The sequence below is a fragment of the Fulmarus glacialis genome, unplaced genomic scaffold (genome assembly GCF_000690835.1).
Source record: "Fulmarus glacialis isolate BGI_N327 unplaced genomic scaffold, ASM69083v1 scaffold6279, whole genome shotgun sequence".
Taxonomy (NCBI): Eukaryota; Metazoa; Chordata; class Aves; order Procellariiformes; family Procellariidae; genus Fulmarus; species Fulmarus glacialis.
Window position 1 is genome coordinate 21,437 of NW_009232569.1, and position 22,394 is coordinate 43,830.

General features: G+C 46.7%; 1 protein-coding gene across 1 annotated transcript in view; it reads right to left on the reverse strand.

Annotated features, from left to right (window-relative positions):
- Positions 1–22,394, reverse strand: part of INPP5D (inositol polyphosphate-5-phosphatase, 145kDa) — a gene marked incomplete at its 3' end in the record, with an annotated part of 53,588 nt that overhangs the window by 13,177 nt on the left and 18,017 nt on the right. The window contains exons 3-12 of the mRNA XM_009584945.1: positions 13,126–13,276; positions 10,783–10,954; positions 9,370–9,510; positions 4,452–4,539; positions 3,613–3,693; positions 3,363–3,434; positions 2,965–3,088; positions 1,756–1,862; positions 1,113–1,215; positions 178–374 (exon numbers count right to left, since the gene is read on the reverse strand). Of these exons, the coding sequence (XP_009583240.1) occupies positions 178–374; positions 1,113–1,215; positions 1,756–1,862; positions 2,965–3,088; positions 3,363–3,434; positions 3,613–3,693; positions 4,452–4,539; positions 9,370–9,510; positions 10,783–10,954; positions 13,126–13,276 (1,236 nt within the window). The remainder of the gene's footprint in view (positions 1–177; positions 375–1,112; positions 1,216–1,755; positions 1,863–2,964; positions 3,089–3,362; positions 3,435–3,612; positions 3,694–4,451; positions 4,540–9,369; positions 9,511–10,782; positions 10,955–13,125; positions 13,277–22,394) is intronic.

Here is a 22,394-nt window from a genome sequence, read left to right on the forward strand (position 1 = left end):
TCGTGGAGTCCACAGACAGATTCAGTTCACTCTTCCTCATCCAAATGCAATGACAATAAAGGGAGGGAAGGGGAGGAGGTGTAGGCAAAATGCCACTTATTCCTCTGTCTCTTTTATTTGCACATGTACTCTCCTCATATGCCTGAGTTACGTGCAATAGCTGGAATAACTCCTCACCACTTTGAAGCTGATACTGGTGATTTCCTGCAGGGATTGCCTCAGAGTCTCCAGCCATTCCTTCTCCCCTTGGGGATCCTCCTGGGTGCCAATCACATAGATATCATGAGGAATGTAGTCAGCAGTGTCATCACGGGTCTTCCCCTGGCCCTTGGAGAGAAACCAGGAGGTGATCTTCTTTGGGGGAGGTGCAGCACCTTTTATTAACAAATCAAACACCAAAGTAAATCAGAGTATGTTCTGTGAAACCCAGGATACAGACAACCCATGGGGACAGAAATAATAGGCTTCACTTTCACTCTGTCCCCTATCAGTTTCATATCAGCCAGGGCACACTATTCTAAGATGACAAAGATGTTAACCCCACCCAACTCACTGATGAAGGAGCGACTCTGCCTTGACCATCTTCCTCTCTTTCATTAGCTTACCAAGGCCAAGGCTAGCCAGGTAAAGGTAGGGAGCTGTACTCCTGGCCTGCCACTGCCTTTACCTTACCCCTTAAGTATGACTGAGCACAGACAGCTCAGCTTACAGCAGTTGAACCAGGCTCTTCTCCCAAAATGGGAAAAATAACCCTAGTCAGGTTCAGAAGCAGCTGACGTGCAGTTATTGGAATTGCTCCTGCGCTTTCTGCAAGGTGGAGGATAGCATACACTGCTGCACCAGCTTTGTGCCAGCCACAATTCTGTCACTGGAGTAATCCTTCAGTACCCATCAGGGACAACTTTATGGTCCTTTGACTGGAACCATGAGAAGTGTCAAACCGCATGCAAGAATAAGCCTAGAGATTAGCTCTTCCCCTGTCCCAGTGGAAGACAACCCTGGTGTACAGATCTGCTACAGAACAAACACAGTGTCTGGAGCTCATCATGGCAGGTGAGCACACATTTTGGCAAGTGTCTGAAGGAACGCCCATCTCAGAAGGGAGCCCATACCCATATTCCAGGTCCCAATGAAGATGGTGATCATATCAGGCTCTGGTTGCTCTGAGTGTTTATTCTTCATCTGCTGCAGAAGTTGGCAGAACCCTTCTCTCTTCTAGACAGGGAGGAGCAGAGACAATTAACGAGATGCTTAACTCCTCCAACACAACCTCTTGAAAAACTAGCTGAACCAGGAAATTCCCAGCACACTTGAAGAGCAGAGTAGCTCTCCACTATCCTGAAACCTTCGAAAAGGCTGTCTTTCCTGTGGTACTTTCTTAAGCACTTAGCTTGTGCTTTACTTTAGCAAGTGCTGAGCTGGTCAGAAGAAAGCCTAGACTTCCCTCTGGTTTGTCTATATGAACCTTTTTGCAGCTACCCTCACACGACTCCTTGCCTCTTCTCACTGCTTGCTGACACTCTGTTCTCCTGCCTCAGTGACAGGACCTAGCTATGTTTGCCTTCCCCAGTATCTCCCTTTACACAGTACACTTGCTCATTTTCTGGATGTTTCCAGAACAAAGGAGAAATTTCATTTTTGCAAAGCTAACCACCGTCCTTCAACAGTTCCCCTTTCTGCCAAGGAATGCCCCTTGCACCACTCCTACCCCGGTACCTGCTCCAGGCTGGCAGGAAGGAAACATTGTGTATGTACCTTGGAATCAGAAAAAACATATTCCTTCCGCTGCGTTTTTTCTTTTTCTGTTTCCAGCACAATCACCAGTTTGTTAGGGACCTTCTGGGACTTGATAAGCTGCAAGACTAAACAGAGACTGGGTGTCATGAGCTGCAGTCACTGAAACTAGAATCCCACCAAAACTAACAGGACTCTGCTCACAGGGTCAGGACTTACACGGTCTTTTATGTCTGAGGCTCATTTTTCCCCACATAACTACCTTTTAATGTTGCTTAATCCTGTTCCCTATAGGAATAGATTTGGACTCCAAAGTGAAGAGGACCCCCAAAACTCATTCCGCCTGGAGCTTTTGTCCATACCAAGCCCTGCAGTCTGAAGTGAAGCCTTGGCTTCCTGCAGGCAATCTCTCTGTATCCTGAGCCAGCCTACATATATTCCTTGCCCATCTGTGAAAGCGGAGGTAAAACCTCATTTGGTGGTAAAGGTGATTCCTCCCCATCTAAAATAGCAGCTAAATAATCATGAACACCAGCTGGAGAAAGCCATATATGAAAGCTAATCTTTTCAATCACTGTCAGCAACAGGTTGATTTTCTAGCAGGAGAGAGCCCAAGGGCATCATTTACTCTCTGATAAATCTTACCCTGTTTGGCTCAATCTCAGTGAGCTGCGGGTCCAGAAACACAACAGAAAAAAAGGGAAGTTGTTTGAATTGGGCCTTCACAGACCAAACTGGCATTGCTCATGAGTAGAGATATTGATTCACATACAAAAAATCAAGGGGAAATTCACTGAAAAATATTACTGAAACTGAGTATCTGGCTTTTTACCATCAAAAATCATCACAGAAGTCAATATGTTCCTGCAAAATGTTTTTTTCCCGTGACATTGCTTTTCAGTAGAAAATGGGTCTATTCCCCCAGCTCTACGGGGAATCTTCTATCAAAACCTGCTCCCTTGCAGTCCTGCTACCACTGTCTTTATTTAGACCAGGAGGCCAGGTCTAAAACAATCTGTGAAAGTTGGTTACCCCAGTAATGACTCCCTGCTGTCTGCAGGCCGCTTTGGGGATAGGCAGTCTAGACTGACTGGAGCCTTGCACAACACCCAGGACCTAGCAGAAATATCTGCACTCTGCGCCAAACCTCAGTGGAGCCAAAGGGAACCCCTCCCCATTATCCAAGGGACCGAGAGTCTAGTCCAGTATTTGTGACCTTAAGCATCTTACTTTTCTTGTGGGTATAAAACTTGTCTTCTGGACCATCCTTAGCTCTCTTGATAATCAGTTTTCCCATTTCCACATCAACCTTGAGATGTATTTTTGAGAAAATTCCTAGGGAGTCAGCTTTCACCTAGTGGAAAAGAGAGATTTTTCGTAAGCAATCTTCTACACTTCAGTCACGAGTATTACAAATGCAACACTTGCCTGAATTCAGGGACACATATCGTCGTTATGCCAATCCTACTAGACATCTCTTAAGCATTTGCATGGTGCTAAACAGCATCCAGGAATAGCTGTTATCTCTGTGGCAGCACAGCAAAGTTCCCAGGAGCTGAGATACCGACACGAATCTGCATTACTGTCCTTCCACATTGTGATCAGCGTTGTTAAAGAAGTACATTTACCTCAAAAGTGACAGGGGGGATAAGGGAGCGTCGGTGTGTTGAATCAGGACCTTCAATCAACAGTGTTTTCACCTGTAAAATAGTTTATGTGTACCAAATTGCATTTGGTGATTCTGCACTACATTGAGAGTAATGAAGTCAGAGCAAAGAAATCTTACTGTAGCAGGGGATTGCACTGATGATGAACAAGAAACATAACTAGAGGCAAAAGATGACAAGAAGATAATATAAAATAGCTTTAAAACTCTACCTTTTCTTCAATGGAAGAGAGCAAAGCAATCAGCTGATTGAGTTTCAATACAATATTGACTGGACTAGCTTCACCGAGCATCTGATAACCGCAACATAGAAACAAAAAGAGAGAGAGAGATGTGTAATTACCAAACCCGCAGAGCATCGCCTGGAAGCGCAGCAGTCTTGCCCCAGGAACACCTCGCACACAGAGCAAGGAGCAGCACTTGTGCCTCTGCTGCTCTAATCCATAACGGGCAGCACAAGAGCACAAAGTTTGGCTGAACATGCAGAAGTATGGGTGGGTGGAAGGACACATTTGCAAACCTTGTCCATAGGTTAGAGGTGGCTGGGCATGCAAGGGAGTCAGCTTGCTGCTGGGGGGACAGGTTTGCATGACCAGGTCCAGGGCTCAACATACAGAAGTCCTGGAGTTTTGGTTTTCTGGGCTACTGGCAGGGAGAGGAAGGTCATGGGACTTAAGTGGGCTGGGGGAAGGAAGGATTTGGCAGTGAAACATCCTGGAGTGAGGTTTATGGAAAGAGAGATGTGCAGTCCTAGCCTACAGGCTGAGGGAGGATGGGGAGATGGAAGTCCTCAGGCAGTTTGCTGCACTTTCCTCTGGGGCAGGAAGGGAGAGCAGGCAGAGGGGACTATGGGATAAGTGAAACTGTGGGATATAACTCACTGTGTGCCCTCTGCACTGCAGCCAGAAAGAGGCTAGAGAGAACAGAAGCGGTAACTGATCACCTGAATCCCACCGGTCATTGCTGTGCAACCAGAACCCTTCCCTCCCGCCGAGCTGATAGCCACCCGCACTCCTCTCTCTTCTCCTTTCCCACCTTCCAGCCAACTTACTTGTGAGCGCTGATGGATACCAGGGTGCAGCTGCTGCTCAAACACCTTCTGGATGGATTCCAGAGATGGAAGAGTCCTAGAGGCTTCACTGGGAACAGAGACACGGCAAAGGTCTAAGGCTGCGGTCAGGTCCCTGGGTAGGTTAGCGCTTAGTCTCTTTGGACAAAGCCATGCAGCAGAGACTACGGGCATACATTCACACTAGGCCTGCTCTCGCCATGTGTCATCCTCTTGTCCTCTGCTGCTTACTGCCCTCTGAGTTGGTGGGATGGGTGATGAGAGCATTTCTCAGCTGCCTTAGTGACAATTCCAACGAAGGCAGCTTAGAGTTAGGCAGCTGACTTTGCCTTGCAATGGCTGAGGCATGGGCATACTGGCTGTTCCTTGGGTTTTGCTTTGGAGGTGGTAACTTCTTAAATCTCCCTAGAAAGGCGAGATGTCCCAGTCTGGGCCAAACCAGAGAACATTGTGTGAAACCAGCATCAACCCAACTATGCCAACTCATAGATCAAAGCACACTCAAAAATCTCAAAGCCCTGCAAAGTTTGGTGCCTGTGAATGCCCCAGCGGCAGGAGCAGCTTGGTTTTGCACAGTCCGTGTGCAGCTGCTGAGGCTGATGCAGGATGCTGGGGACAGTGGGCAAAAAGGAAACTAATTTTTAGATTTTTCAGCTCGCATGACAGGAGGGGCCAGGCATAGCGAGGGAGTGGAAGAATCAGCCTTTAATCTCTTGAATGGGAACCGTTCACGGGTTACAATGAGATTCCTTCAGCATTTCCCAATTAGATTCCACAGGATGCTCATTTGTCAAAACGCTGTTGTATGAATTTGGCACAGAAGCCGTGCTCCGATAATGACAAGACTTATCACGGAAAGAGCAGCCAGGGAGCGCAGGTCAAAAGGAAGGTGATGGTGGGTAGCAGTGCTAGGATGCTCGCACTGTGCCTAGTCAACAGTGGATATTAATGATTTCCCTCACTTTCCTAAGTCTGAATGGACCGGATTTTATTCCCTGTTTGCTGAGGAAAGCGTTCCAAAGAGAAAGTATGCCTGTCTGAAGATTAGATATTTGTCTAGGTGCTGAACCACGAATGATTAATTGTCTAAATTAAGCACTCATGTTTGAAATTTCAGTCTGAAAAACTTGCCATGGGGCACACAGAAGTACAAGATACTTGTAGGAATCTGGACCTGCTAAACTTAGTCCTCCAACACCACTATGCAGCTTTGGATCACCTAGGGCCACTGTCACTGCAAATGGCTCTGGCCTCAAACCCAAGACCCCCATTGATTTCTGCAGCCATGGAATCAGGCCCCAGGAGGCTGCAGGCAGTTACAGGAGCATTGGGTGAATTTCAGTTTGAAAAGAATGAAAGGATATTTACTGTGACCAAGAGTGCAGGATGTGTAGGCCATCTCTCGAAAACACAGAGCAGCAGCTGCTTGAAGCAGTTCAGAAATTATTTCTCATGGGAAAACTGCCCTCTCTTTACTGTACGGTGCAACGTGTAGCATGCATGTCAGGATGGGGGAAGAGCATCTGCAAGTGTTCAAACTCAACAGAACCACAAAGTGGTTTTAATTGCACTTATAACTCCTTTTGTTTTCTTCTCTTGATAGTATAAAGAAATATACGTAGTGATCTCCATTGAAGTGTCAGAAACCCGTGTATCCACATACGATTGCACAAGTGCTGGTATCACAAGTGCTTGAAAAGCTGCCTTAAAAAGCTCCATATGGAAATTATCCAGTGCGGGAGAATAAACAGGAGCACGCAGAGCAGCGATCGATGACCAAATGATGGCTTCAGACAGTAGCAGGCTGAACAGGCCACTGTTAGTGTTTTTCACTTAAAGCTGGTAGGGAACTCTGAACGAAGTCCACTCTCATGGGTAGTCCCCACTCTTTGCTGCACTGGCACCAAGCTGTCCATGAGTCAGCCTTCCAGCGCCTGGAGGATTCCCCTGACTAAGGAAACCCTTGTACACCAATTTCTTTTAGCACTGAATGCTTTACAAAAGTATCCATCAGCCTTACAAGTCTCTGTTTTGTTTCATTTTTAGTATATGAGCTGCCAGAGTGAACAGCCTCTCCCAAGAGTAGTTGCCCCGTTGTCCCCTGGGCTCTGATAAGAAGATGTTGCCATGGCTGTCCTGACCCCCTTGGCCACAGCTAGCCCTAGAGGGTAGTAGCAGCTTCCAGTAGAGTTAAAACCAGCTTTCAATGTCTCTAATGCACATTGGGGTCTCGTCCTTGCTGAATTAATCAGGGATCAGTGGTGAGGAAGGTGAGGGGAAGACATCACAAGTTCTGCACTCCTGGTCTGCTGTGGCCCAGCTGTGCTTGAGCTCCTTGGTCAGAAATGGGTCCTGCACCTGTCCATGGATAATACGCGAACTGCAAAAGGCACAGACTGTTCACAAACAGTTGGCCCAACTCCTCTCCCAACCCCATGGTTCACTAGAATCTCTTTTCTTCTTCCAATCACTGAGCAGCTCCAGTATGCACCCCCTCTACCTTGCTAACATCGGCAGTCAGTGCTTACCCACAGCCCAGCATCAAAACACAGAAGTGAGTCAACCAAAGGGCATCAGGATGCTCATTTTTCACAGTGACGGCAGTGTGTCTGAGAGTGACCCTGAAAGATGGCACAGCTGGGCTCCAGGAGGTTGGAAGAAGCCAGAATACAGCATCGCAAAAACCTCAGATTCACAGCAAATCAGTGTGGCTCACAAACAGCCGGGGTCAGCTCAGCCACAGCGAGTGTCTGCCTGCACACTCGCAACCCTCGGCAGTGCCAGGAAATTCAAAGCAGCTTCAACCCCAGTGAAAGAGGTCAAGCCGTGCCAATTAACACTTCTTCTTGTTGTTTGTTTGGTTTTTTAACCTAATCTCAAATATTGTGAAAATAATGAAATTTAACATTATTAAGAAAAAGAGGACACAGCCACTGAGAAGCAGCCTAGGAATTACCTGTACGTTCAGCTGGAATCCCTGCGCAGCTGAAGAAAGCTGAGGTAAATAAAAACTAAATTTAGGTAATGCCACTGATTAAATATGAGTTCAGAAGTGTGATGAGGGAAGTAAGCTAAAACCCCAGACAACCTCAGAGATTAAGACTGCAGAAAACAGTAAGATACCCAAGCATCTGACTATTAACCAGCTGAAGCTAAGCAAATAGTTTGGGTGGATGGTAGAGATTCATGGGACAATCTGAATAGAGGGGGAGAGGTTCCTCAGAGAGATCTGGCTGGGACTGAAAACAGCCTGCAGTTCTGGACCTTCACGAAAAAATTGAGAAGACAGCTCCATCTAACTGAAGTAATGCAGGTATGGGGAGAAAATGCTGGGGAAGGGTGGCGGGGAGAACTGCACGAGGACATACATTTCCACAGCTACATGCAGCCACCAGAAGGACAGAGGGCAGGCAGCTTGCCCTTTGCTGTGTCTGCGGTGGTGCAGTGCCCCTGTGCTCAGCAGGCTTCCACCAGCAGAACTCCTCACCCAGCTCTGTTCTAGGATGATGCTTTGCAAAGTCCAGTCACCAAAAAACCCTACAGAAAATCTGGAAATGTAAAAGGTGTCCTGGCATTTGAGAGGATTGTGGACCTGTTGCGTCTCCTTTCTTGCCATCCCATGTACATTCATGAGGAGTAGGATTGTGAAACCCAGATAAGGTGAAGTAGAGTAAGAAGTTGGAAATGGAAAAAGCCAGCCACCATCAGAACAGCAGTACCAGAGGTATTTTAGTAACACAAAACTCTCACTTGTGATTTCATTAGATTTTAGTTTCCATTGTTCAGGTTTATTCTTAGCTAGCCACCTGGGTCTCCCCCTCTGTGGGCGTAGAGAAGCAAAACCCTCAAGCAGGGCGCAGAAGAAGGGCAGCTCTTTGCACAATCCGTCCTCAGTCCTGCCAGGGGCTTGTCTGTGGGCGGCTGGCTTCTGGCAGGAGCAGGGCTGCATATTCCTCCCCCTTTGCCTGGTAAAACATGCACAGTGCCCACCGCTTCAGGGGAGTAATCGTGGTCCCAAACAGCTGAGCACCTCACTCACTCCCTGCCTTCCTTCCATGGGCTAAAGGCAAGCAAATCAGCAGTATCCACCCCTCATTTTAGCCCTTTCTTCAGCCTTGGCGAGCTCTAGGAGAACAAGATCAGGCCAGTAGCACTACCAGCCTTCTACTGGAGAGAAGGATATTGCAAGCCACAGGTAGAAGTGTGGAAGTATGTGCCCTCTGCCACAGAGTGTTCCAAGATCTCTGAAGTGCGGACTAATCTCCTCCTTTGCTCACAAGCAGGAAGGGGGGAAATCACGTCCTTCCACCAGAGAAAGAGGGAGCTCTGCAAGGTTTTAGTTCTCTATCAGAGTTTTCCTATTTGGGACCTGGAAGGGCTATAAACAGGAAAGGTAAAATTTGTAGAGTCTAGGCTTGTGTCTCTTTTCATTTGAGCTGGACTTCACTGACATCAGTGGAATCACTCCAGGTTCACAGTGCATTAGTGGGAAGGAAAATCAGTGTTTAAAACATAGCTATACACAACAATATGTGCTTGTTTCCATAAACAACTTGTGCTTGACAATTCTGTGGGTTTCATTTATGTATTACCAAATTATGCAGTTAATCGGTTAGTGCATTTTTTTGTTTTGTTTCTTTCTAAACAAAGTATAAAAAAATAATACTTCACTGACTGAAACTACCTACAGGGAAACTTCACTCTCAGAGCTATGTCTTTTATATAGATTTCACATCTTTGACCAGAATCATAGGTCATGAGATCTAAATATAATGTTTTTGAGGGTAAGCCAATTTCCTATGCCAGAAATGCAGGTTCTGAATGCATGTATGTGGAACCTACATTAGACTACAGTGTTACAGCATTATACTCTAATCTCTGAAAACCAGCCTCTAGTTACCTGAAGAGTCCTTTGCAAAGAAGTGTAAGTAGTTTCTTCAGTTGAGGAAGATTGCTTGAGCCAGTCTGCACCATCTCGAAGTCACTGATGATGTGAACTCGCAGGTAATCCTGGATGAGTTTAAGATGCTCATCAGAGACACTGTGAAAGAAAGAGACAGGTCAAAAGCCAGCTCTTCTCTCGGCTCCCAAATATTAGAGAGTTTTATCACTTTTCTGAAACTTCCACTGCCTGTACAGGCAGATGGGGGGCCTTGGATTTCAGTGTAAATACGCAGTTCTCAGAATTGGAGCATGGATCCCCCACCACACTGCTGACACCTTCTCCTCTTCCTCCTTCCCCACCCCAAATCCTCTCCTCTGTGACTGCTGAGCTACCACGCCAGGGGAAGTCTTGTGATGTCTGGCTTTGCCAAAGCCATGGTGGGATCATTAGCCTTGGCAGGTAAAGCCAGGCTGCTGTGAGGTTACTAATAGTCAGCAGCTCAGGGGCTCTGGGGAGATGAAGACTCCCTTTCACCTCACCAAGTCCCATTTTGAAGGTTTTATTCCAAACAACGCAAAACAGTCTTAGGGGGTCTCAGACCACAGAGCTGTATGGGATGCTCCCCTCCTCCCTGTCTCTGTGGTGCCTGGAGCCCAGCACCACAAGGAGGGGTGAACCGGGCAGACTGTATGTGCTGACTTGTGCCCTGACAAATGCAGAAAGTCCCAACTGGCTGCTTAGCAGATGACATGGTGCAGGCAGCTGAACAAAACTGGGTTTATCCCACTCAGCCAGCTGCTACAGGGCTACCACAACAGGACCTGTGCTGCCACATGTGACCACTGTTTGCTCACAGCCTCCCACAGCTCTGCCAACAGGCATGCCTTCTGTTTTTATTTTTATTTTATTTTTAAACTTTGCAGATCTGGTCATTAAATGTCATTCGGCTTCCTCTAAGGCTTCAGTGCATGTCCAGATTTGACACAGCTAGCGCGTGGGACAATGTGAGTCAGACCTGTAGCTGGAGTAAATCAGTAAGTATGAGTACCTGGAACTCCAGACACAAAAAGTTTATTCTTTTTGAGGACTGGCTGGTGCTTTCCGATACAATCTGTAGTTTAGGCACGCAGCTAATACACCAAGTTCTCTTAGATATTACCATCCTTTATATTAGAAAACTATACCTCAGTGGAGAAAGTCTATTGGTGATTTTAATACTTCAGAAAAGTATTTTTTTCTAGATGACAGCTGGACTGTATAGAGTGGCCAACGCACTGTAGATCTGATTCTGTTCTTCATTTGGTAGCACAAATGAAGAATAGTTTCACTGAATCAAATAGGTCCTCAGCTGTCCCAAACAGAGAGGCCCAGAAAGCACAGAGCTGGGCTGAAGGCTGATTCTGCAGCCCTGTGACTTGCCATCCTCACCTGCTTGTGTCCTGGTACTGCAGTCGCTGGAGTAGTGTCTCAGAAAGGGACAGTTTATTAACATCTGCCACCCTGGAGTTTTCAGGGAGAGAAGATACTTCCTTTGTCTCGCTGCTCGACAATGCCATGAGGATGTTGCGTGGGGGCAGGATAGGAGGCGTGGGTACCAGGTCTGGCAAGGAGGAAGGGAAAGGCACAGTCATCCCAGCATGGCAATTTGACCACCTCCCCCTCACCCACAGGCAGGGCAGAGTCTGCACCACAGTGGCAGTCACTGCAGAAACCATCCCTTCTGAAGGGCCTCTGATTTCAGAGCTGGAAAGCTCAGGGCTCGATACTGGGCCAGCCCTGTTCTCAGGGATGTCAGTGGTGTGAGACAAGCGGGCTGAGCTGCCAGGCTTGGACCTCATGTGCAGGCAGCATATGCCTCTGCCTGGCAGTGTAACCTCATCCTAGTCAGTTTGACTGTCCCATCTGCACAGCAGCTATGAAGGTTAATTAGTTACTTTGAATATAACACTTGGAGAACATAGCTGTACCTCATCCTTATCATTACCATTATCACGGAGATCTGCTGCTGGGGCAAAATGGATGGAGGGGCATAATGGAAAGAGCACCAGAAGCTGCTAATGGAAGGAAGAGAACAGCTAAAGTAAGCAAACACAAATTGAGAAAACAGACCCCATAATCCAATACAGAGGGGCTGAGTATCCTGCCTTGTGGGCATCATGTGTCTCGTGGGCATCAAGTTGGAAGCACAAAGGGTTTTCCTGCTCTGTCATCCTGCTGCTCAGTGTATATCCCCCTCCTGGGTGAAGAGTGTGTTCATCTCCACTTATCCCAACCATGGTTGCCTTTCTTTTCATACCAATTGCTCCAACACTTTGTTACACCTGTCAGATGTAGCTGGTTGAGTTGTGAGGTTTTGTTTTGTTATTTCCTAATGGTGGAATTTTCATTACAAAAAGATACCCAAAACTGATCCATTGCTCCTGGGCAGAAGCTGTGATTCACAGAGCCACCGAAGCACTGAGCAATGGCACAGCTGGGTGGTGCATCTGCAGGGTATCTGGGTGGGTATCTGCAGGGTATCTGGGTGCTCATCTTCCACCTCTGCAATTCTACATGTAAGATGGCCAGACATCTCTGGGCCCTACATGGCTCCAGCACAATGGCACCAAAGTGCCTTAACAAAATTAAATTTTGTATGTGAACAGCCCAGCCCCAGTGCTAATATCTCTTCATCTAAAGGCTCTTAGTCTTGGCTAGAACTTCATTCCCTGCTGCTCGCCTCTCTGTGTATTATTTTTGCTGTAGTTCCCTCCCCCACCCTGAGAGCTGGAGACTCAGTGCAGCTGGCCAAAAAACAGGAACATCTTTCCTGAGCAGCTTTGCAAAATTTTGTTCTGTTTCTTCTTAAGAATTGCATACCAAAATCTTTCAGCTCATATTAGAGATCCATTGGATTGCATAAATGTACACAGGCACATCAATCTGCTTTAGTGCACATGCCCTGTCTGTCTGTCACAGGACTATGTCCTTCAGACAAGTTTTATTGTAGTGCTCATCATTTCCGGACAGACGTCAGAAAGGACAGGAAGGATGGCTCTGTGGGCATGACCTTCCCCTGGGATTCAGGAGAACAATGACAGATCCAAGGGATGATCCAGGAAAAATCCAAGGAATGATCCAAGATCAGTGAGTGTCAGGAACCCACAGTGACATTTCACATAAAATAGTTGGGATGATGCCAACCACACCTCTTCATCATACATATGATGATGCCTCTATGCATAGAGTTAGACTGTCTGCCACTGCGGGATCTGTGCCCTCTGCTTATGGCTGTTAGAAATGTCCTCTAGATCAGAGCAGATAAAGGGGGCCTGAGTTTTAGATGACCCAAGACCCACAGCAGCTGCAGGTCCGTGGCACTGCAGAGAGATGTGCTCCAAGTCTCTAGGGGAACATCTCTGCTGCTGAGACTGTGGCCCTACAGATGCAGCGCAGGGAGAGGGGTGCAGAGACATGTGAGATGGCTGGACATAAACCAGCTTGAGTCCAGATGAAGGACAACAGATTAGTCAGCCCTGCACCTGATACAATATACTTCTGCAGAGAGTCTCAATGTATTCCCTCAGGTGAGCTAAACTGATGCTCCAGATGCAGTACCACCCCAGAGCCACGAGGACTCACTGCCTCAAGGTCTTGCCAGCTCAGGTCTCTCTATGCCCTGCTCCATTTTATTGCATGGCATGCTCTAATCCCCCTGCCTGCACTGCATATCTCCAGTCCAGTGTAAGTGTCAAGGGTCTGCATCACCAAGTCACATCATGGGTTTCTTACCAGCATCCTCCTCCGGTTCATCTGCAGCCTCCTCCTCTTCCCGTGGCACTGGATATTTGAGGTGCCATACCAGACCCATGTTCTCTCTCTTGTAAAATTCTATCAGTTCCTCCAAGTTCTCGAAATACTTCACGGGAACACCCTCTGATGCCTGAAACAAAACACAGAAGCTGTCATGGTCTGGGATTTCCTACCACAGAAACACTGCTCCTCACAGAAGGAAAAACAAAGTCAGAGAGAGAGAAAAACCCACTACTGCTGTGCAGAGAAAGCCAGCCCAGCTCTCACTGCCCATCTGACCACAGGCTCTGTGCAGAACGACTCCTGCAGTACAAACAGAAACAGATCCGCACGCACGTTCCAGCCAGCGTCAGCAAAAATGGCAACCTCAAAGATTCACTGAAGCCAAATGGAAGAGCTCTCTCGTTTGATTCAGCGTGCTTGGTTTCAAAGCAAAGGAAGACTTTAAAAACAAAGAATTCTCCCGGATTAATTTTTTGCATTCTCTCTTTTACTGTGCACAGAACCCCTGGACTACATTATATTTTGTGGTATCCAGGAAGAATTTTTCTGTGAAATTGCAAGATAAGCATGTCTAAATCTAGACATTAGCATCCCTTCTAGGATTCAAAGGCTCAGAACTAGGTTCAAATGAAACAAGCTAGCAAGGTACTGTCACGTAAAAAAATGCTCAGATAAAGATTTAGGAAGCTGAGGCTCAGGACACGGCTAGGACTGTGAATGCATCAGGCATGACACCGAGCTTGCCAGCTGAATTTTAACTGTGACTAAACCTGTTTCCAGCACAGCCCTAGCCACTAATCTCAGGAAATGGATAGTTGTAGAGGGCAAACACAGAGATAAGGTTTTAGAGGTCTTCAGAGGCAAAGCTTCAGAGCAATTAAATCTACGCATCGGTGTGAACAGTAAATTGGCTATATTCACTGGGTAGAAACAGCTGCCACCCCTGCAGCTCTGCCCCGTTGCTTCAACCAAGGGCCCTATCAAGGACGGAGAAATGATTTGTCATGGCTCAGCACAGACCTCCTGAACAAAAGAAAAAGCTCTGCATTACCTCCAAACTGCGCTTAAGTACCATCCAAACCCAAGGCAACAGCAACAGGTAACAGAAGCTCTGATCACTCTTCACAAGGGGTGCTCTTCCTGGACGAGAGGTCTTCCCAGAGAAACCAACCCAAGAAGGCCCCGTCTACACATGCAGCAAAACATCACGGAGCAGGGGCAGAACGGTGCAGAGTAGATGTTTTCCAGTCCCACAAGACTGTTGTTCTTGACTTAAAAGAGCAAGACTGGGAATCGTTCACATCTGGGGATACAGTAGCCGTGGGCAATCAAAAGGAAGACCTGATCACCCTAATGGCAAGCTTGACTTCTACTATTTTACATGCATAAAGCTAGATTTTGCACAGGAAACATGGTTAGTTAATAATGAATTAAAGCTTTGCCTCCAATTTGAAATAACTTGTTACGCAGCCACACTTTAGACATTCTGCCTCTGACTAACAGGCAGGACATTTTAATTTCTTTTTGGATTGCAATTATTGGCTGTAAAAATTAACAGACACAAAGTTTTAATACAAGTTTGAACAAGGTTATTTACCTGCAGTTTGTGTTTGCCCGGTTTCTTATTATCTGTGAACTTTTTTGTTTAAAAGGCAAACGTAGCAAAACCAAGAGATTAAACAGGAGAAATGCTAGCATAAACCATAGTGAGCAGTGCACAGAAAAATGTCTTCAGTGAGTCCTAGCAGCAACAGGATTTCTTTTTAATTTTCCTAAAGAATAAAATCTCAGGCCAGAAATTAGGACAGTGCTTTCAATACTGAACCACATTTGAAGCCTTCAGTGCCCTCAGGCCTGCCATCAAAAATACCTTTCATTTTTAACCACACTTGCATGTCTTTAAAGGCACAGCAAGACACATTTTCAAAACAAATGTGTATGATGTTTCTGACAGCTCTGCCTGTACAGCCTCCTTTTCTGTTTCCCAGGTGTTCCTGCATTTATCAAGATTTATTGCTCTCGAACACTGGAAAGCGTCGCATTCAGCATGAAGGCGATGCTTGGGCAAACCCTGCATTATATTTTTGTGAGGCCAGAGGTGTTGAAACAAATTGCTGGTTAACACTTCACAGCACTGTAACAGTGTAGGCAGATCCTGCTCTGTCAGAGCAGCACAAACCCAGCATAATCAGAATGACTTCTGATTTACACCACTTAATGCAAATAGTGTCTTGGCCCTCCCAGACTCTTCTGCTTCTTGATGCCAACCGTGAAGGCTGGGAATCAGGGAAAACCATCAAGGAGAAAAAGCACTTAGCTCTAATGCATCATATGAAAGGATCCTGAAGTCACGGTGCTGCACTGGGACAGACCTGGAATAGTTCAGCCAGTTGCTTCCATGTTTCTCTGTTCACCTTCCCTGCAGCACCTTCCTCTGCTCTGAAATCCCCGTTTTTGTGATTATTTATGCAGCTGTGCCCCGCAGTGACCCTGGCAGCCCAGAGCACACTGTTAGCAGCACTGACTGCAGGACGGCAGCACGCTCAGCCCTCGCGCCCAGCCCACTGCCCTGCTCAGGATGGGGCAGTGTCACCCGCACTTCACCCTCCAGATTTAACCTGCCCAGGCTGCATTCTGCCACCACCTGTAGATGGGCTGGAGCTCACGAGTGAGATGAGGCTTGTGATGGATTGCTTTTCCCTAAGCTACCCCAAAGGGTGCCTTGAAAAAGTTGGCAGAGCACACACTCAGACCCTAAAACACATCGAGGGTAAACACGAGGGTCAGGGTTTGCCATCTGCATCTTTGCGGAAGGAAAGCTTTGCCATCAGTGCTCTCTCCCACCTCTTGAATTACTGCAGCCTACCCTGCTCCTCCTCTTTCCAAACTCATCTTCACACTCCTACTTTACTTTACAAAGACGTCGCTGCCTGCCGGCTTCCCCAGAACCCCCTGACTGATGACTGTCCCCACAGGCCTCCATCCCGCCCCCGCACAGCATCCCTCCCACCCCCAGTGCCCAAACACCGTCTTCTCAGCCTTGTTTTGCCTCTCAGCTCCTGCTCTCCCAGGGCACCTGCAAGAAGACGGATTGCCCTGCACAGCTCTTTTCAGGCCAAATGGAGCCTTGATGTAAGTGGGAGGAAAGGCTGAATTAGCACTTTTTGCTGCCAAGGATAGTTCAGTCTCTGAAACGGTGCTGGTCTCTGTGGTAACCAGAAAAAGCAGCATTTTGTAACAGGTCTCCTTCCTGTAACTCATTGCACTGCATTTCAAGAGTGGACCGAAGCCTGTGGTCCAGCTCAAATTCTCCAGAGTGGTCATAAGCCCCGGCTCACGTGCAGGCTAGCAGGACGCACACGCAGAAAGGCCCCACCATTACATACCCCCTCTACCCTGGTAGCTTGGTTGGCTGGTCAAGCAGCCAGCCCACCACCTCCAGCCACCTTTCTCGATAAACCCCACCACCTCCTCTCTCAAGGATAACTGGGATTTGTGGCCATGTGGAGGAGCTGGGCTTCGCGCACACTTCCGAATCCAGCCGCTCATTCCCAAAGAGGGGCAGTCTCCATCCCGGCAGTGCCAGATCCTCTGACAACCCCCCTTCCCCAAGCCCATTCAGGATAAAAAGGACCAGCTCCCCTCAGCACACAGTAAAAATAAAGGATGGTGCTTTACTATTTTAAGACAGAATTCAGCAGAGAGCTGAACATGTGTCCCGAGCAGCTGCATAGAGACAGCGAGAGCTGCAATAAGGAAACGGGGAACCGGCAGGGCCGGGAGCTCTGACCAGCCGTGGCCAAGCACAGAGGGAAGGATGGGGGAGCCTCAAACCTGCTCAGCACCCGCTCACGGTGGGGAAGCTCAAGGGCCCTCCCCCCCACCGCGAAAGCCACAGCGGCGGCACTGCCTTGCTACACATCAGCTTTGCCATCACGAGAGCCTGAAAGCAAAGATCGCTGGATTACTCTCACTCATTTGCTTTTGTATTATAATTGTTATTATTCGCAAGGACCTCAATAGAGGAAGCATGTGGGAAGGGCTGTGCCCCTCCAGCACAAAGCAGTGCCCAATAACTCTCTCTGCCTGTTTGCGTGCACTATGAAACGAGCTCCTCTCGGTTCGAGGCACCCCCCAAATTTCCGCACTCCCTCCAAGAGAGCAGGGCACGCTGCTTTGCGCTGCCTCCCTCTGCACAGAGGCACAGCAAAAACTATATGTTGTTTGAATTGGGAGAGAGAACAGAAAAAGCAAGACCTTGCTGCACTTGCTTCTCCCCTTGGGGAAAGGATGAGAACAAAGCCTGCGTGACAGACGTTAGTCATGTTGTTCGACACATAACTGATACCACCGGTGATGAGTGAGCCTCTCCAAATCCAACAGCCCGTAACTCTGCTACCAGCCGCAGGGCGATAGGACCATCCCCCAGGCTGCGGTGTGTTCCCAGTCCAGCAGTGCCCAGGACTGCAGGGATGATGCCTGCATAGCATCAGTTTAATGCAGAAAACTTGGTCCAGTAATGTTGCAGCTAGCGCTCAGGTTGCTAGATGGGCCATCCTGAAGGCTGGTCAAACAATTTTCACTGCCAGCAAGCCAGGAAAGCAGCACGTAGCTGGGACATATGCTTTCTTCACACTTGAACTTTAGGTTCAAGAAGGTTAGGAAGGAAAAGCAGTGGTGGATAGAAAAATACTGCCATTGAGTCGGTCCGCATCTGGCTGCGGAGCACATTAGCAAAAACTAGACTGATGATGCACTCTGAATAAATGTCCTTGAGACAACCACACTGGATGACAGGAGCGAGGCAAAATGGAGCCTAAACTTTATGCAACTTGTTCTGGTTTTTGCGACAGGGAGCAGACGCGGAACGGGGCACTGCAAACAAAACCAAGCAGGACGGGGCAGCGCAGAGCAAGCTGGAGCCACCCGAGCAGAGCACAACAATGAAATCCACTTTCCGCTCCCCACCCCGCCTTCATTTAGTAAGTAACTATTTCCTTGGGGTTATCACAGGATAGATCTTGTTTTAATTGCGAAGTGAATTGTTTCAAGTCATTAGAAACGTGGATGGCAAGTGTCATCTCCACGGCAACACACCACATCCCCAGAAACGTGTTCACACAGCTCACAGGACACTGGAGCTGCGGGGAGGGCAGGCTCTGCTTCCACAGCAATTCCTCTAGCATCAACACCGGCACTTCAGCTTTGTGCTGACGATAGCCATAACATACAGAAAGGAAACACTGAGTGAACATATGCAATATAGGGAACAGCCTGTTAAACAGCAGAATTGCACAAAGGAATCTGGATAATAGTGAATCAGAGACTGCGTAGCAATTTTACAGTGGGAAACTGCATCAGAGAAAGCCTGTCTTTCTAAGATCTATTAATGGGAGTGTCATATGAGATGCAGGAAGAAACTCTTTTGCTGTACTTGGTGCTGAAAGGCCTTAACTGGACTGCTGTGTCACCTGGGGCACCACTTTTTATGGATTATTTGAAAAAACAGTAGAAAATACAAGGACAGCTGTAGTTGGAGAATGTGATTTACAAGGAAAGTTTGGAAGAAAGGGACTGGTACGGTCTGGCAAAGGGGCAGCCTGAAGACATCACAGCAGCAATCTTACAAGTTTTAAATTCTCTTATAAAGAAGATGGCAACCAGCTGTGCTGCAAGTCCCCCAAGGACAGCAGATGTGGCTGGCTTACTTTGCAGCAGAGGAGGTTTAGATTAGGTCTCGAGGAACCTTGCCAGGCAGAGACAATGAAGTCAGGCTACACAGGGAGACTGTGTGTCCACGTCTCTGGAAGTGTCGCAGGGCAGAGTACCCAGGCATTCCTCACAGCTGGCTAGCGAGCACCTGATCCTGCTTCAGCCTGAAAACAGGGCAAACGCTGGGCTCAGAGACCTCTCAAGGCTTCCTGCCGCCCCTAATCCTGTGACTGTAGGAAGCCCTCTGCAAATCTGCCTGCTGCTTCTTTGTCCAGATCCTGCTATATCCTTGAAGGACACTGGTAAAACTGAACATGACCATGCTTGTCATGACCAGCCCAGCCATTTCAACTGCATCCCAAACCACAGACTCTCAGATCTTCCACTTCTGACTCCAGCCCTTTTGGCTGGAAACCTTCTTTCCCACAGGATGTCCTGGTGTGTCCTGTCCTCCAGAAACTGCCCTCAATTCTGCAGGTCCTTCCAGTTATCAATTTCCCTTCCATCTTCTGTACACTCACTGTACAATGGTTTAACACAACTAGCTACAACTTGTTCCTGCCTTCATGCAGAATAGGCTTCTGGGTTCTTCATTTCATGAAAACAGGTATGACTAAAGCCTTTAATCACTAGTCTTTGGTTAAATCTTGTGATCCTCTTTCCAAATTCATCCACCTAAACTTTTCAACAGGTTTTGTATGGCTGAGATCCTCTAATCTTCCTTTGTATCTGGTGTAAAAAGGCCAACAGGGCCCAACCTTCTCCTCCAACCAAGTCTCCTCTTCTTCATTACCTCCAAGCAATGCCACCTGGCCAACAGAACACCTTGACAAAGATATTCCAAATATGGGTTTGCTGAGAAGCAGCTCTGAACATACCTTTAAGAGAAGTTGCAAGTGGAGTATAAAGACATAAAGTTAAAAGAGATTTAAAAGATGTAAAGCCTACGCTAAGCCAGGCAAGGAAGTGGTTAACTTGGGGTTCATTACAACAATTGTATAAATAGATGGCACAGGAAGTCTGGGGCCCTCAGAAGGAAGAGGAAGTGTTTTCCTTTCCTGAGCCAAGGCGCAAGGAGGAACTAGGAAACTGGTCATCTGGTTATATTGCTTAAGGCCAATCTTTTCTAGCCAGAGTGCCTTAAAACAGGTATTTAAACCCATATATAGACATTTCAGTAACAGTCAATAAGTTTTCAAAGTTATAAAATTCTTGCAATACCCACCAACTTGAATGGAAGCTGAAAATCAGGTCACTTCTACTTTGGTGTGAAAGGCTGGCAGGAACTTTTTTCCTTTTAGATTTGAAAAAAAAATTCTTAGGCTTCCTGGTTTGGAAAAAAGTTGTCTTCAAGACTGTCTGTTAGCTAGGAAGTCTAGGTGGCATTTTTAAATTTACTTCTGGCTTTCATGTAGGCAAGCTTTTATATTTCACTAAAGAGCAGAACACCTAAGAGCTAAGAAATTCCTGGTAAATTATTTTTTAAAGCATTTTAAAGCAACCTGGTTGTGTTTCAGTTTTGTTTTGTTAGAAAACATTTCTTATTTTTAGATCAAATCTTGTGCTAAGAAATTTCAGGAGCATTTCACAGGAATGGGATCATAGACAGGAATCACAGCTGGGAGAAGCAGCTACTTACCAAAATACAAGCCACCCAGAAACGTACTCTATTTTGAATGCAGCACCCGGGGCTGGGAAGAAATGGGGCTGACTAGGAGTACGAAGGGAGAGGAGCAAGTGCGTGGCTGAGGAAAAGGGGCATCCTGTGACATGGAGGGTCGGTGAAGGAATGGACTTTAATAGCGGTGGGAACCTGCGAGCTGGCAGGGGAGTTCGGATGCTGGGTAAAGCTCAGTGAGAGGGTCTCCGGCAGGGGAACTGAGCACGAGAGAAGAGGCAAGAGGAGGAATCCAGGGAACATGGGCAGACGATGCTGGAGGGTGGCCGGAGCAGCGCCTCCTCACCTGGAAAAAATCATATGAATTTCTGGGACAATGGCACAGTGTAAGTGCAGTTGTAAATTATATAACTTGAATAATGTTGGAGAGAATGGAAGGTGAACAGTCCCTGTCTCCTCTGAGATGAGAGATGATGAAGGCTTTCTTATCTCATTCTGCATACTGTTTGGTCCTGATGCTCAAGTTTGCTTATTCATGTCACTTTTGCTACAGTAGCCTTTTACATTTAAGACTTTGGGTGAAAATAATAGAAAACAGAGAGTTCTGGGAAAGAGGGCTTCAGAATTTCTGGAAAAGATTATTCACAGAAGGAAACAAGAATTGCAATTTAACAACAACTAAGTAAGTATTACTTCTAGCTTGTGTTCCTGGCTGAAAATCAGATACCCAAACAAAAAAAACTAAGTTAAAAGAGGAAAAAAATAAAGAAAATTACTGTGTTGTCAATCCTATAAAATTCCCTCTGTTCCTCAAATGCAGCTGAAGGATACCATTACATACTGCCTCTACCACAAGCTTCATTTCTTTAAGCTTCATACTGACTTAAGAGACACTGTATATGAATTACTGGCACTGCACCACAATTCCTTTCTTATTATACGTATAAAAAAATTGGGAACACTAAACGATTTTCACTCTCTTTCACACTAGTATGCACAGAACATTTGTTAAAGTTCAGCACCTACTTCCTTGCTTGCTTGCAATATGTGCATGAAATACGAATCCTATTGCTGCTAGCTGGAAACAAGTCAACCAGGTGCAAATACGCATTCTTGCCTCCATTGCTAACTGGGCAGGAGGGCACATCATGACTTCACTTCCAAATTGTTTGGTACAATGCAAATCTAGACTAAAACCTGAACTCCCTCCTGATCCAATTTTGGCCAAAATGGCCATCTCACTTTTTCCTATCCGCAATGTCTCGGAAAAGACTTGGGAAGCACAATGCATTTTGCTCATGTTCAGTTTTAAATGCTTAACACGTTCTACGTGTGGAATGTCAGCCCAGTTTGAGTTAATCTTAAAAAGATCCTGACTGTCATATCTGCCACTTCTGATCTCTTCTGGCCCTGCCAGTGTTTTCCTCTACGTGATCCCACTTGGGCTTCATTCTGGCAGCCCGAAGATTGGTCATGTTGACAGGGAGGAGGTGCTCCCATGGCAGAACTGGGACACTTGCAAATTAAAAGAGTCTGTTGAAGTGAAGGAAAATTGAAAGGAGTTTTCAGTAGAGTATAGCTGGCCGCCAAATTTTTATCTCAAGTTCCTTGTTAAAATTCTACATCCTAAAGAAAAACAGATTAGAAGTTCTGGAAGGTAAAGGACCTATAGAAGCCTTTTGAACTGGCATTCTCCCACGAGATAAAGACATAGGTCATAAAAATAATGCACTCAGATCCTACTTAAGGACCCCATTCCATTCTGCTCCAGTACTCCACATTCACACAAAAAGTATATTAATTGCCAAATATCTAACTAATACAGTTAGATACAAGCTAGTAAGAACACCAAGTAATTGTAGGAAGCATCAACACCCTGTACTTGAGGTAGTCCTTCGCACAAAATAAAACATTC